The sequence below is a fragment of the Neopelma chrysocephalum genome, unplaced genomic scaffold, assembly GCF_003984885.1.
Source record: "Neopelma chrysocephalum unplaced genomic scaffold, ASM398488v2 Primary Assembly neopelma1_25, whole genome shotgun sequence".
Classification (NCBI taxonomy): Eukaryota; Metazoa; Chordata; class Aves; order Passeriformes; family Pipridae; genus Neopelma; species Neopelma chrysocephalum.
In genome coordinates, this window is record NW_020897694.1 from 45,713,810 (window position 1) to 45,728,319 (window position 14,510).

Below are 14,510 nucleotides of genomic sequence, written 5' to 3' on the forward strand. Positions count from 1 at the left end.
CTGAGAAAGTTGCTTCAGCTCTCCAGCAGTGGTATTTTTAAAGACCTGACAAATAAAATTTGTAGTTGTTATCCTTCTTTGTAGTTGTTGTCTCTTCATTTGGTAACAAACAGAAAATTTAGCGAATGTTTGTGTGTGTACATAAAGGAAGGAGGGCCTTTCTAAACCACATTGTTAACTGCTCTCAGACTGGTAAGTGTTGCAGACTCTGGGCCCATCACATATTGCTGCTACTCAGAACCCTTCTCCATTCAGACTGCTGTACTTGTCTTTTTTTAGAGTAAGCAGGGGTAACAGCCCTGAAGCTTTCATTGTCTGCCTCATTTTCTTTCCTTTTTTTTCAGCTTTTATATTACCTGTAGAGTGAATTATCTCATCCAATCAAGGGTTTCCCTAGTGAAGAAAAAGCCTACCTGAAACAAGTTCTGCTATTATTTTTATTTTATGGAGTGCTCAAATGTGTTATCTTTTTCCAACATGCAGGCCCACATACTCAAGAACTTGCATATAAGATGACAGTGAACTGCATATAAACTATCATTATTAACAGAAAAAAAAATCCAAGGATATATTCAGGCTACTGCTGCAACTGAAAACAGGACCAATACCCAATTGTAAATAACTAATTACAATACTGTGGGTTTTTAAAAACAGATTTGCTGAACTTCATTACAAGGCAAGCATAATCTGAATAGACTTGATCCCAAATTTCTCAGCTAAGGAATTTGTTTGTCATTGGCATAAGCTCAGCTATTGTGCTGACTAAAATAAAGAATTTTGTTGTGTCAGTTTTCTGCAGCAACCTTGAAGTGCTGTAAAATCAAATTATCCCTCCATTCATAACACCAAAATTATTTTAATTTATGAACATGCCTTGGGCCTATTACTTTCATAATTCATTTTGTTGGCAAAGATCCTGCTAAGCTCGATGGCATGCAGGAGGTGTATCTGTAACTCCCACGTTACAAACTACTTGGGTGCCTCTAAGCAACTTTTACAAAGAACTAATGCATTTTAAGAAAGAACTAAGTACTAATGAGATATCTTATACTACCTTAATTGTAAATATAATTTGTTTGTTTGTTTGTTTAATTGCTTTTGTGTAGTTAGTTCTCACTACTTAAGTATGTTTGGACCTGGGATCATAATATTCAGAGTCTTTTCAATATCTGTCATATTAATGTAAGCCCACTAAATGGTATAGTGAGTGGTACTAAATAACTAATGGTTGAATTTCATCACGCACTTGAAATTCTACCTGAATATGAGAGAAAATAAACAAAAGTTTTATTGAATTTTTAAAAGGCTAGAATATTTTTTTTTAGAATCATAAAAAAAAATCCAAAAATACATCAAAGATCACCACTCAAAGCATTTCAGGATCATAATTACTAGTTATTTTGGCTATGCATTAGCTGTTTACCTAAAAGACAAACATAAGGAAGGCAAGTTCAAATCCTAGTACATGTTTCCTTTGGAACAAAATAATGAATGAGTCCTCAGATAATAACTGGTCAATATGTCCAACTTCAGTACCACTCAAAGTTAATGAAGACAAGGGAAAATCCCCATTAATTACATAAAGATACAACTAGAGCAGCATGTAATCTGGAGAATACAGATAACATCTTGACACTCCTTCTCAAGAGTGCATCTTAGGTCCAAAGGACAATCAGCCACCTCCAGTGGCCAGAAAAAAGAAAGTTGTTGGACTTTCAGGTGAGAATTTGGCTGAGACTTCCAGAGTTGTTCCATTTAGGAAGTACTGACAATTCTCCTCTCCCAGAAGCCTTTATCTGTTTAAACCCTGAGCCCTCTTTTGAAAGTAGCCTCCTCATTCTATCCTTCAAAAGGGAATTGTATGCTATTTTCTTCAGAATGCTTACAGAAATCTCCCTCTGCTGCTTATACAACTGACTAATGATTAAAGTACTTGCCCAGAGCATGGATGACCTATCTTCAATCCCAACCTTTGTATAAGAGGTTGGGAGAAAATATTCCCTGTCATCCTGGACGTTGCATCTTATTCAGCATTAGAACATGTTCTACACTCATAGGCAAAACTGTTCCTTGGAGAAAGAAAGGCTGAAAGTTAAAAATTCTTGAAAGGGAAAGGTGGGATTAGTTAGGATTGGGAGGGACAAGAAAGAGAATATATGACCCAGTAGCATAGCAATTTGGCCATTCAGGTGGGATTCTTCTGTCATCATTCCAAGGCATTTTTTTCTGTCTTTTATATGAAAAAGAAATAGTGCAAGAAGGTCTTCATGGCAAAGATTTGTAAAGAGGACTCTCCTCCATCCAAGGATTACAGTAATCAGTGGACTGTTCCACTGTGTTCATTCACTTTCTTTCACACTATCAATCCTGGACTCCTTTCTGTAGTGCAAAGATTTAATAGAAATAGGAGAATACAGTCTTACCCTGCTGATTTTACAGGTCTACACCTTTGGAAACAATACACAGTGACAAAAGAATTTGCATTTCAGAGAGTGAAGGGATACCATCCAGAGTATCATAAAAGCTGAGTTTATGTTTCCTCTGATACAAAAGCAAACTGACAGTGCCGTATCCACTACTCTATCAAAGGACAGCAGATCTCCCCTATTTCATGTGAATGCAATCCCACACAAGATGGGAATTCTAAGAATGCTTACCAAAGCAAGCCCTTTCTGGGGGATGGAGAAAGAAACCTCCAGGACTAGTGGTTAGTTCCAGCAGAGATATCTCACTGTCAAGGGCTGAGAACCCTCTTGTGATCCTCAGAACCTGACCTTTAGGTGTCTCAGAAAAAAAAGATTAGTTGTCCACAGAATTTAGACACTTCCAAGGTGAAGTACTAATAAGTCTGTCACAATCAAGCTATCAAGTAAATACTGCCCCTTATTTTTTTAAAACCAGAATAAACTAATAAGTGTACTTCATTATTGTCTGTCCATATTTATACATATATTTGACGTGCATTCACACAACACAGATGCGTTCTGAAAACAACTTACTTGGTATATTTGAATTAACTTAATTAATTACATTAATATGATTAACACCCGAATTTCCAATATAAACAGTAATACTACTATTTTTAGAAAGTATTAGCATCAAACAGCACAATAAGTTTGTTCACAAGACATACAGTATTCCATAGGATAGTGAAGCAGTTCCTGCTCAGATGGTTAAATCTTAAACCAGAGCAGTGTAAGGAACTTGGCATAAAACTTTGGACACTCTACAATCCAGCCAACTAGCCTAATTAGCATCTTGGTTCCCACAGTTTTTATATTAACCAATGGAAATTAGTCAAATGGTTAATTATATCAAGTTTTCCAAAGAATGTGTGTTCCAATACTAAAGTTTAAAAAATTCCTTCTTCATGAAGTGAAAAATAATTGACATTGTTTTCAATGTGTTTGCTTTCTTCATGTAATTGGAGAATAAAATAGTGAAATAATAGACTGAGACTTCTTCCTTAAAAAGAAAACATAAAAAAAAGACCTGATGACCCAACACAAAGGAAATAAACTTTTTCAAAATTATTTTTTCAATATCAAGTAAAAATTTATGTGAGATATGAGAAATTACTTGCAAATTAGCTCTTGTAAAAGCAATAGAAAACAGCAAGTTTTTTTAAAAGCAGACACATTAAAGTTATTGAAAATTATAACCCCATTTCTTCTTGAAAAGACAATAAAAATAAAATATTGGATGAGAAACTCTGATAAAACATTATGAAATTTCTTATAAGAAGATGCAAACAATAACTGCATAATTACACTACATATGGGGATAGGCATACAGAAATTCAGATCCTCACCCACAGCCTTTTTGATCTTTGTTTTTACATGGTCTCTAGCTTAAGTTGCAGAGTAAAGCAAAAGCCAGCATCATCTCCCCTGGACTGAGATACTCTAGGAGTTCTCAGCTGAATGTCTAAGCTCTTCTAAGCCTTTGCCTATAATTAAGGTCTCATATCCCAATGTTGAGGAATCATACAAGAAAAAAATCTCAGTTATGCAGACAAGAAAAGCCTGGAGGCTGCGCACACAGTCACTTTAGTCAATCTGGATAACCATCCTTGTTGCTGATATTGCAAAATAAATTGCATTGCAAGCAGCCACACAAATTTGATTGCCTGGTGGGATGTCTAAAACTACTGTCTAAACACCATGGAGGTACACTACTCGATAGAAATTCTGATTACTAGCACCCCTCAAGGGTGACCAGCCTGCATGTCCCATAAGGTATACAGAGTCCACAAAGCCAGTCAGGCATCCCTGAAGTATGTTCTGAACTGACATCCCCAGTGGGGACCATCACACAATCAAATTCTTGTCTCTTCTGATGCAGATGGGACAGTGAAGATGTCAGAAAGATGCCAGTTGGAGGAGGCTTCTCCTGCCACAGTGATTAACTCAGCCCCTTCTGCCTACATTTAACAGACCCCCAGGAAAGGCAGCTGCCAGGGTTCTTATTGCTCTTGCACGGGAACACGTTTCTGAAACACTCTCTCCTGTAGATATATATGTTTGTATATGTTCCATTGCTGTGGAGTATGTATGGTGCATGCTTCCAGAAATGTGCATGAGGTCTGTTTCTGGGATGAGAAAAAGCACAGCAGTGTGTTGGCTGTAGCACATACACATGGCATGGTAACAGTGAGGAGTAATTCAGATATGAATAATTTTTGCTACCTGGTATTTTCCTTGTAGCCAAGGCAGGAGATTGTTTGCTGGATAGGGAGAATGCAAGACTACCTCAGCTGAGAGATAAGTCATTGTGACTTTATCAGGTTTGGAGATGTGCATGTTCCATTGGGCTTGCACAAGCATGGTTTCATGTCAGGCTCTGCTGCAGGTGACTTTTTCCGAGCAAGCCTCCAACATAGTGTCAGCTCCCTGCAGCACAATACTGAAGCTAAGAAGTTCACTTCTGAGTGTTCAGTCTCACAAGCTTTATGTTATTAAAATATAGGATTTTCCTACACAATCTGAATTGAGAAAGAGCACAAATTGTCACAGAATTTAAATCCTTTACTTTATTTTGTGGATGGTTCTACTTATTCTCTCCCCTTTTTTTCCTAGCTATAATGACATTTTGCAGATCCTTTCAAAATCAGCATTTTACTTTTCTTGTCAAGAGGGATGAGGGTGAAGCAGTAAGATAAACGATTGGAATTCTGCCATCCAGGTGGACTGTCAGCATGTTAAAAAACAGATTGAAACTGGGAAAGAACTAAGTGAAAATTTATGCTCTGTTGGCTGCTTCTCATTAAGAAACATTTGCTCATGAATCTTACATTTTCAGTCTGGATTGCTCTGAGTGATAAGAGCATGACATCATAGAATTTGCCGAACTGGGGGGGGTCACATCTGAAAAAAAGAACTTTAAAAAGAAAAAAGGTTTTAAGTCTTTTTTTTCACTCTCTGTTTTATTTAAAAAAAAAATCAATGGCCTTTTCATCAGTTGTATTTCTTGGGCAGACCCAAGTCATGCCTTGGACACTGCAACGAGTTCCACTGACCGCAAAAGGACTTTGTCTCTTATGTGCTTCCTCCAGTGGATTTTGGTCTCTAATCATACATTTTTCAAGAGACTTGTGACTTTCAGAGACTTAGAAATTCTCATCTGAACAGATCACAAATATGTGCTTGCAAAAAAGTGCTACCCACTGGCCTCATGAAAATCAAGCCTCTGGCTAGTTCTATAGATTTTTATTTATAGAGAGTAAACCCACAAAATAAACTTATTTTGAAAACATAAACCTCGGGGTATTTTGAGCATAAGCCTCCCCACCTGTAAGTGATCTATCTCTTCTCCGATCTGAAGAGGACCTTTAGATCATGGTCTGGAAGCCAGGGATCCATATTGCTTGCAAAGAACTGACCTGTGCCACAGTTTGCCAGTTAGTAGCATCATCCTCACTTGGATGGATTCCTTGATTCCACCTCCTCTGAACAACATAAATCACAGGCTCAATGGAAATATTGAATTTTGAAGACCACCTCACTTCCAGGTCTCCAGACTGATGTTCTATGAATTTTAACTCTTTCCGGGGTTTCAGTGGAACACCTGTAGTAGGAATGCACAGACAAAAATATATGAGTAATTTACAAGATGCAATTAGGCCATTTGTAGACGAAGCTGTATAAAAGAATAATTAAAAAAAGAAAGATCGTTGGTCAGTGAGAAGGCAAAAGGGGAGAATTATAAGCATGGAATTTCAGAAATGTTCATAGCTAACCTATCTCTGCAAACATTAAAACTTGTTTTTAAAAAATCTTCAAAATTATTTCTTTATTTCATTAAAAAACTAAAGGATCTGAAAGTTGTAAGCTAAAACTGATCTTATAGAAAAGATTTCCCAAATAAGCTTTGATAACCTGGAGAAAGATCCCTCTGATCCCAAGCAGAATCAGCTGTACCCGTTGCTCAGTTTTTCACCTAATTTATCCCTAAACACATCTAATGACAAAATTTCCACAGCATCACATAGTAATCTGTTCCACTACTTCTCTATCCTTACTACAAGAAAGCTTTCTCACTACCTTGTTTAGTCTCCTCAGCTGCATCTTAAACTTGATACTGGTCCAAGATGTTCATGGATCATAGGGAATAAATTCTTCCTTTTATCTGTGGAGAAGCTTCTTATGTACCGCAACACTATCATCATGCTTCAGAATGTTTTCTTCTTCAGTCTAATAACCACAGTGCATTCCATCTCCTCTCTGTGTTTCTAGACCTCTGTTCACTCTTGCAGTTCTCTCTGGAGACTCTTCAGTTGGCCAACACCCTTCTCCAGAGTCAAGCCTAAAACTGCCTGCAGACTGTGTCTAAGTGCTTAATAGTGTAAACTAGTGAAGCGTGATTATTTTACACATTTTACATTAGTCTGATATACTTAAAAATGCTGTTTGTTTCTCCATGGCAGCATGATCTTATTGACTCAGATGCAGCTGTATTGTACGATGTGTCACTCTCCACTCTCCACTCTCCACTTCCCTAATGATCTATGAAAGGTAATTCCAAGACATCTTGGAATAGATATGTTATATCTAATGTATATTGTCAAATTGTTGCATTTCAGAGACAGAGATGTCTTTCTAAAATATTACTGTATTTCTCATTACACAGTGACACCAAAGAATTGTTATTTCTGTTGTTTATACTGCTGGTAATATTGCCTTTTTGAAAACACCTGCAGTAGCTTGAAGGAAAAAACAACTGTTCAAATTCAGCATCTTTTGATTAAATCAACAAATCCATTTGTTGTCAGATACATTTCTCTAGACAGACTTTAGGAACACATATATTTGAATGTGCGGCACTTTGTCACTTTAGGATATGTCACAAATAAGATTTCTACGTTGACATATAAACCTTCTTTGCAAGTTATTGTACGCACCTAATTTAATTTTGCTGTTTCAATGGGTGCCCACATAAGTCCAGCTATACGTATTGGTTTGATAAATCATTTCCTACTCAGTCTGTACAGATGACTGAGCACCAAGATTTCCTCAGGTAAACAAACTGCTTTTATATTTTAAGAGGTCTTCTCAAAAAATCCAAGTATACAAGTAGCTACAAGTAAATGAAATGTGATCTTGTAGATCTTGAAGAAACCAAAAATCAACCTGAAAACAATCCTGTAAATAAATCTAGTTATTACAGCAGTTTAGAACCTGGATATCCTTCAATACCCTGCAGTCTTAGTCTAATATAATGAACATCACCGAACATGTCAATTTAGATTTCCATATTTGAAAATCCTTCTTTAATTACTATATACAATAATCCTAAAATTTGCATGTTAAGAAAACTTCCATCTGCTTTGCATTAGGGGCAGTTGGATTCACTTGATTGCAAGTATCTCAGCCTCTCTGGTGTTACGTAATTGTGTGCAGATGGAGCGCAGCAGCACAAACAATGAGAGCACAGAACAAGTGCATTTTAAAATACTTTTGTAGAACCAGCACCATCAATTTAATATCCAGATGTGAAGATCCAATTACTCTTCAATGTGCTTTTTATTATGTAAATGGTCAGCTCTTTCTTCATGCTGGAACAAATTAGTCCTCTGAAGTCTGCTGTGCTCAACCAAAGAATTCAAATCACTGATTGCTGTATATGTGCAATAACAGAGTCCAGGAAAAATGTTTCTAAAGGTGTCTTTCAAACAGTACATGCATCTCTGTGTCATGAAAAGTAAGTGCACAATGGTCCATCACAAATGTCCTGTCTTAGATGCTGATCTCCAAGAATTCAAAGAGTTCCCATGGAAGGCTTTTGGACAAAGAGTAAAGAGTAAATGGGATCAATACCATTGTAAACACAATTGTTCAACAACTCAGAAATGGACACTTTTAAAATTGTGCATTATGTTTTTAACAGAAAACTATTTTTCTTTAAGCATGAGAAGAGTCATTAAACTGTGGGTGACCATCTGGCACCATCAAGCCCTTTAAATGTCACAGTTTACCTTTTTTACATAGATCTGCAGTTTGTTCTGCTGTATGGATTGCTCCCTTACACATTTCAGAGAAAAATAGTTAGGCAGATTTAGACAGCATGAAGTAGGTGCATCATCACATCTGAGGGACCACTACTTCTGAAACAGGAAAAAGGTGATAGGTAACTTTTTCAGCTGCCACCAGCTCAGTGTAGAAAAAGATACATGTTCTTGTCCTTAGCTGGGGATGCATACGTGCACATCAGACAAAGTGAACCTGGGCACACATTTTTTATTCCTTTCTCTTCCTTCATTTTTCTTCTGCATTTTTAAACTGGTTTATTTCTAAGCAGATTTATTGCCCCCCTCTAAAGTACCAATACTTCCAACAGAGATGAAAAAGTACAGTGATAATGAACTGGTTATGTTAATCCAACAACATTTGAAATATATGTCTTTGGTGGCAGTGTGCGTTGGGCAGGACACGTCTCAAGGATGAAGGACCACCGCCTCCCTAAGATCCTGCTTTATAGTGAACTTGCCACTGGCTGCCGCAAGAGAGGAGCCCTGAAGAAAAGATACAAGGACTCCCTGAAACAACGTCTCAGCCTTGGCCATATTGACCAACATAACTGGTCTACTCTGGCCTCCAATCGGGAGGCCTGGAGACACACCATCTATAATGCTGCTGCTTCCTTTAAGAACACACACAGGATCACTGACGAGGAGAAAAGACAACGCAGAAAGAACCATGCCTTGCAGAATATACCACCTAAGGAGTCTTTCTGCTGTGCCTTTTGCAATCGGACGTGTCTATCTCATATTGGCCTTATTAGCCACCAGAGTGCTTGTAACAAATGTGGGTAGAGCCCTTCCCAAATCTTCATTCGCGAAGCCTAGCCATGATTGACTTACATTAATATTCTTTTAGGATTGGGGTTTAGCACTCAGTACTAGAGGGCAAATTCAGTTTGTTAATCCAGCAAATCAGATGGAAATTTTATATCTGCTGTTGTAACTAATCTCCAGAACTTGATCAACAGTAAAACTATAGGAATTTCTGTAGACTCTTAGATTCAATCTGAGTTCATTTTCAAGCTGTGAGTGCTGTCAAAATGATAAGGATAAGTACTAAACTTATTCACTAGATATCAGTCGTGCTTGCAGTTTGTTCTTCCTTAGTGACAGGAAGGTCATTTACCCCTGGAGGAAATGAACAGCAAGCCTGCTCCGCGTCTATTTGTCTTTTGTTGCAGAAAGACAGGTTGAAGAGGCTAATTAGCTGAATTCATCAGCTGAGAAGGCAGTAGGGTATTGAGCTTGCCCTTCCTCTGCAAGACATATATGCTCTTACAAGCAAGCACCTCCTGCGGATCAGTGATAAGATGATAGGGAAAGTTAGTTCTGCTCCTACATGATCAGGCTGAATAGTAGTAAACCTTCCAGTGTGCAGTTACAGAATGTATCATATCCTGTCATATTCTGTGTCAGCTCCAGAAGCATGTAAACTTCTTTCATTTGTTTGTTTTGTTTTGTTTTTACTTTTTCCAGTTACATTTACTGGAATGCTTTGTAGTTGTGGCATGGAGCTTGATCATGTAAATCATTACATATAAAACATGAATGCCTGTTTGTCACTCTGGTCATTTGTCTCAATAAGACAAAAGAAATAAATAAGTGATCCATTTTAATAACTTACATTTTGAAAGGTGCTATGTTTTAGGGTGTGCTAATTCCTTATGGTTTTTAAGGGCCTGCTCTAAAGTATCTTGGAAACGAGAGAATTCCCCTTCCGCACTGGAAATGTGGATCACAGTATTGCCTGCTGTTCAAAATACTTTGAGTACTACCTTCATAAGTTTTATGCTTACTCAACTCTATGACTTCTAGATCAAATTTTCTCTATTTATGTCGGTAAATCAGACAGCGCTTCCTGATGACCCACCCTGTACATTCAAAGACAGGATTCAAAAGTCAAAGCACATTATTTCTGACATACATTCTCATCACTAGAGACACTGAAAAAGATTCATTCGCATTTCAGTTAGAACAATGATCTTAAAAATAAAATCATCATCTTCTTCATATATTTTATCATGTTTCCATCCACAGATGGAAATAAGCATGGATTCAGATCTAAGCCTGGAGCTTAGTTCAGAGTTCTGCTGATTGGGCTCCCACAGAGAGCCCATGATATCTGATTAATAACTGAATAATATTTATTTTTTATAACTGATGCAGGAGAATAGATTTCTAACAAAACATACCAACCGTGTGGAACAAGGATATGCCTTTCACAAACGCCTATTTTTCTGGTTAGGAGCACATTTTTCAAATATTTCCATGTATAAAGGCTTTTTTAATTACAATAAATTAAAATCTGGAATTGTCTAAGCACATCATTTCTTAACCTATATGTTCTTACTGAAAGATGTCAAAAAAAAGCTTTTTTTTTTACAATACTAAAATCAATTAAAAAATTTTAATAAGATTGCCTTAGATTTAAATAATGAGTTGATATATATATGTGATATTATAATCTTTCATTATTTTGTTCTTAGGTCATTAAGAACATCAATGCCAAATATACTGTGCTGATCTGTTCTTTTACCAGATTATTTCACACTTCCTGTGTGGTAGCCCCACCTACTTGGCTTATAGATAATAAATGTTATTTGTGATTAATGGGATCTGAACTATATATCATCAAATATTTTTCTGCTGCATTATCTCTCATCTGTATCAAATTAAGTGAGATTTCACCTAAATTGGCAAAGTTTGTTCTGCTTAATAACCATGTTTACATTCCACAGATTTCCAGACATGGCCTTCACAAGGAGGGGAAAAAATTAGAAATTTAAGCAGTATTTCTCTCCAGCTTTCCACCCTTTCACTGTGCGGCCACATCTCCACAGGCAACTCTCTTTTTTCTCCCCAACTCTACAAACTCTCAGAAAATGAAAGTCCTGGTTTTCTAAGAGACTTTGTTACAGCCTGAAATTATTAGCCCAGTTTGAGTACATATTAATAATCTCTACCTTTGTACAGATTCTTTGGAACTTGGCACGTATGACCACATCCATTGGAACAACATTTCTTCACTCCAGAACATTCACTATCAGCTTCACAGCTTTCAACACAGGCAGCTGCAAAACCACTGGCCTTCTCAGGTGCTGGGCAGTCCCCTTGCTTCACAGACAGGATGTACTTAAGGAATTCACAGCTAGTTAGGCATTCATAATTCTTCTTGGGGAAAAGAGGCTAAAAGAAAAACAAAAGAAGTGTATAATGTTTTCAATGGGAATAACAAAAAAAAATAAAAACACCAAAGAAAAAATGTTGTAAGTTTTCCAAGATCTCCTAAAGGAATATTCAGATTTTCAGCTCTTGCAAGACTATCCCTAAAGATTTATACACTTAAGCCACTTCTAAAAAAGCATTCCAAGTACAGAGTGATGAATTCTCTCAAGTAAAACCACCATATTTAATGAAATAATGTTGTTTATATCTGCCAGCTTTCCCTTGTTTTCCTCACATTGGCTGGGTACAAAGTTGCTCAATGACAGATTAAATACATACCCAAAACAAAGGGGAAGCAATGGTCAGACAGTCTGCCTTTTTTTTTTTTTTTTTTTTGGACTACCCTACATTCCTCCCTCTGTATTTTGTAACACTTTCACCACAATATCTGATGTAATGCCACTCTAGATAAATAAGGGAAATCTTGTGTCATTATACTGTTTGAACTAAGTTGGCTAAGAGAAGATTTTGCAGCATCTTTTTGCTCTTGCCAGCGTATTAGTAATTGTATAACTCTTCAAGGACTGGAACTAAATTTCTGATAAAATGATCAGCAGAAAATACAAATTGAAATAACCTTTAAATATATTGATTAAAGATCAAAGGAAATGCTACTTCTTTGAGAAATCTAGTCCTAGATATATTAGAAGTTGCTTCAATGCATAGTCATTATATAACATGTACTACTCAGAGGTTTGCAAGGTCCACTTAAAACTGTATGTAAAATAGCATCTAGAATCCTGGGGAGAATATTGTGTGTGACATGGAGATTACATTTCCTCTTTGTTTAGTTTGGTGCAGAACCAGCTAAAGTGTTTCCCTCAAAGTCATTGGTGAAACTGCAGATGGGCAACCCTTGCAATTGGGGTTGTCTATAGCTGTCCATTCTATCCTAGAATAAGCAAAAACCTTCCACCCTGACAGATCTGATTTAGAGGTTCCTAAGACTACACAGGAGTTATAACCCACTCTCTGTCCAACTATTCATGTAACTTCTGAAACTTCCTTCCATATTCAAATGTTTTACTTTCTTGTTTTTACTGTTCTCATATTTCTGGCAAAATGAGAAAGATTTGGCTATTATGGGGGCCCAGGTGTTTTACAATCCATGTGTCAGTTTATTCTCCAAAGTCACTGTGGTCCAAGAATGTGCCACTACATTACCTCTCCAATCTTTTCCTACAGAGCAGTCCAGAATTTCTGAATCGGGCTTTTAAGGTTGCATTTGGATGTTACAGGCTTAATTAGCCTAAAGGCTGCAAAACCAAGTAGTCCCTAACGTCTCCTACTGACCCCCGTGATTCTCGGACAGGTACTCCTGATGTTCCACCCATTGGAATGCACCTGATCCCATGGCTAGCCAGTTAAAAAGCTAAACCAGCAGAAACTTAATTTATGGGGGGGAAAAAAGGAGTCAGATAAACTGTCTATTTCTCTTCTTCACAAGTAAGGTTCCCTTTAACATTCAGCAGTACACTTATTTGGTAGATAAGAAGTAATATACCAAGCAGGGACCTTGAGAAACAAAGCTAAATCATTGCTTCCAGATTTTTTACAAAATACAAAAAGACTGAAAACACTCTCACAGGAAAACATCCTCCTTTAACTCAATCAATGTCTATGGAGTACACAGGAGTCTGAGAGAAAGGAAAGTGGTCCCGGGCTTTTGTGTCTGTGAAGCTAATTTTAAATCCTAAAACATCACAAATTTGCAGCTACTTAATTAAAAATGTTATAGCTCCCTGAGGCATAATACGTCCTCAAGGCTTCTCTTCCTCACCCTATTTCACAGCTCATTTTTCAGTTAGCTGCTAAATGTGCTGCTCTTCATTATGGGCCTTTGAAGTTCCAAATTTAGCTTTAACCACAAAACACTAATCAAAGAAGGATGCTCACAGTTTTTAACTACAATAGAACAGTGTACTACAAATGTTTTCCTTTTAAACCAATTTTATACATATTTTCACTTGTATCTGGAAACATGCAGTCTGACTGAGGACTGATATAAAAGAACAACATAAATTAGATCCACTAAAACTGCTTTATTACATTACCCTAGAGTTTAGTATATGAGGAATTAGCAAACAATCTGGGTTGAAAAACTCTTACAAGTCTTGGTTTCCATGAGAAATTTTTACTTTGTCTTCTGATGTAACTACATAGATCACATATAATCCCTACTTACACACTGTTGTATCTAAATCTTTTTAGTTGAAATTACAGCTTTTCTAAATCATCTTCATGATGCTTAAAATAATTTAAACATAAGACATGCTCTTATACCAGAAAAGGAGTGTCCACAGTAAAAGGAGATGAGTTAAATCAGTGTATCAGTGAGATCGGTACATCAATTAAGGTAATTTCTATTTTTTTATAGGAAAAGATTAAAACATTCATAATGATTCACTTTAATAGACTTGAATAAACTTTTACCTTTATATTGATTGAGTTATAACAAAGCAACTTTCTATTGAGATATTTCCATTCTGAACTAAAAAACACTTAAAAACTGTAACAGCTGACTTCCACCAACTCAACAGAGCCACGTTTCAAATCCAATAAAACCAGCTCCATCTTTTTTCTAGTTTAACTGATTCATGTTTGCTTATTCACAGATTATTCTGAAACATGATCCAAAAATAGTTTTTCTGAAGATTTGTTCCTGAATAATTATGCATTTTGATATCAGTCTTCTGAACTTAGAGTCCACGATCCAGTTACTCCTGGAGAACTATTCTTTTAGAAATCAGATTGACTTTCACATGCA

At 36.7% G+C, this 14,510-nt stretch overlaps 1 protein-coding gene across 2 annotated transcripts in view; it reads right to left on the reverse strand.

Annotated features, from left to right (window-relative positions):
* The window catches only part of ANOS1 (anosmin 1), a 131,709-nt gene that overhangs the window by 44,355 nt on the left and 72,844 nt on the right, over window positions 1-14,510 (reverse strand). For both annotated transcript variants that reach the window (XM_027675132.1, XM_027675133.1), the window contains 2 exons: window positions 11,482-11,704; window positions 5,882-6,066 (listed from right to left, as the gene is read on the reverse strand). In XM_027675132.1, the coding sequence (XP_027530933.1) occupies window positions 5,882-6,066; window positions 11,482-11,704 (408 nt within the window). The remainder of the gene's footprint in view (window positions 1-5,881; window positions 6,067-11,481; window positions 11,705-14,510) is intronic.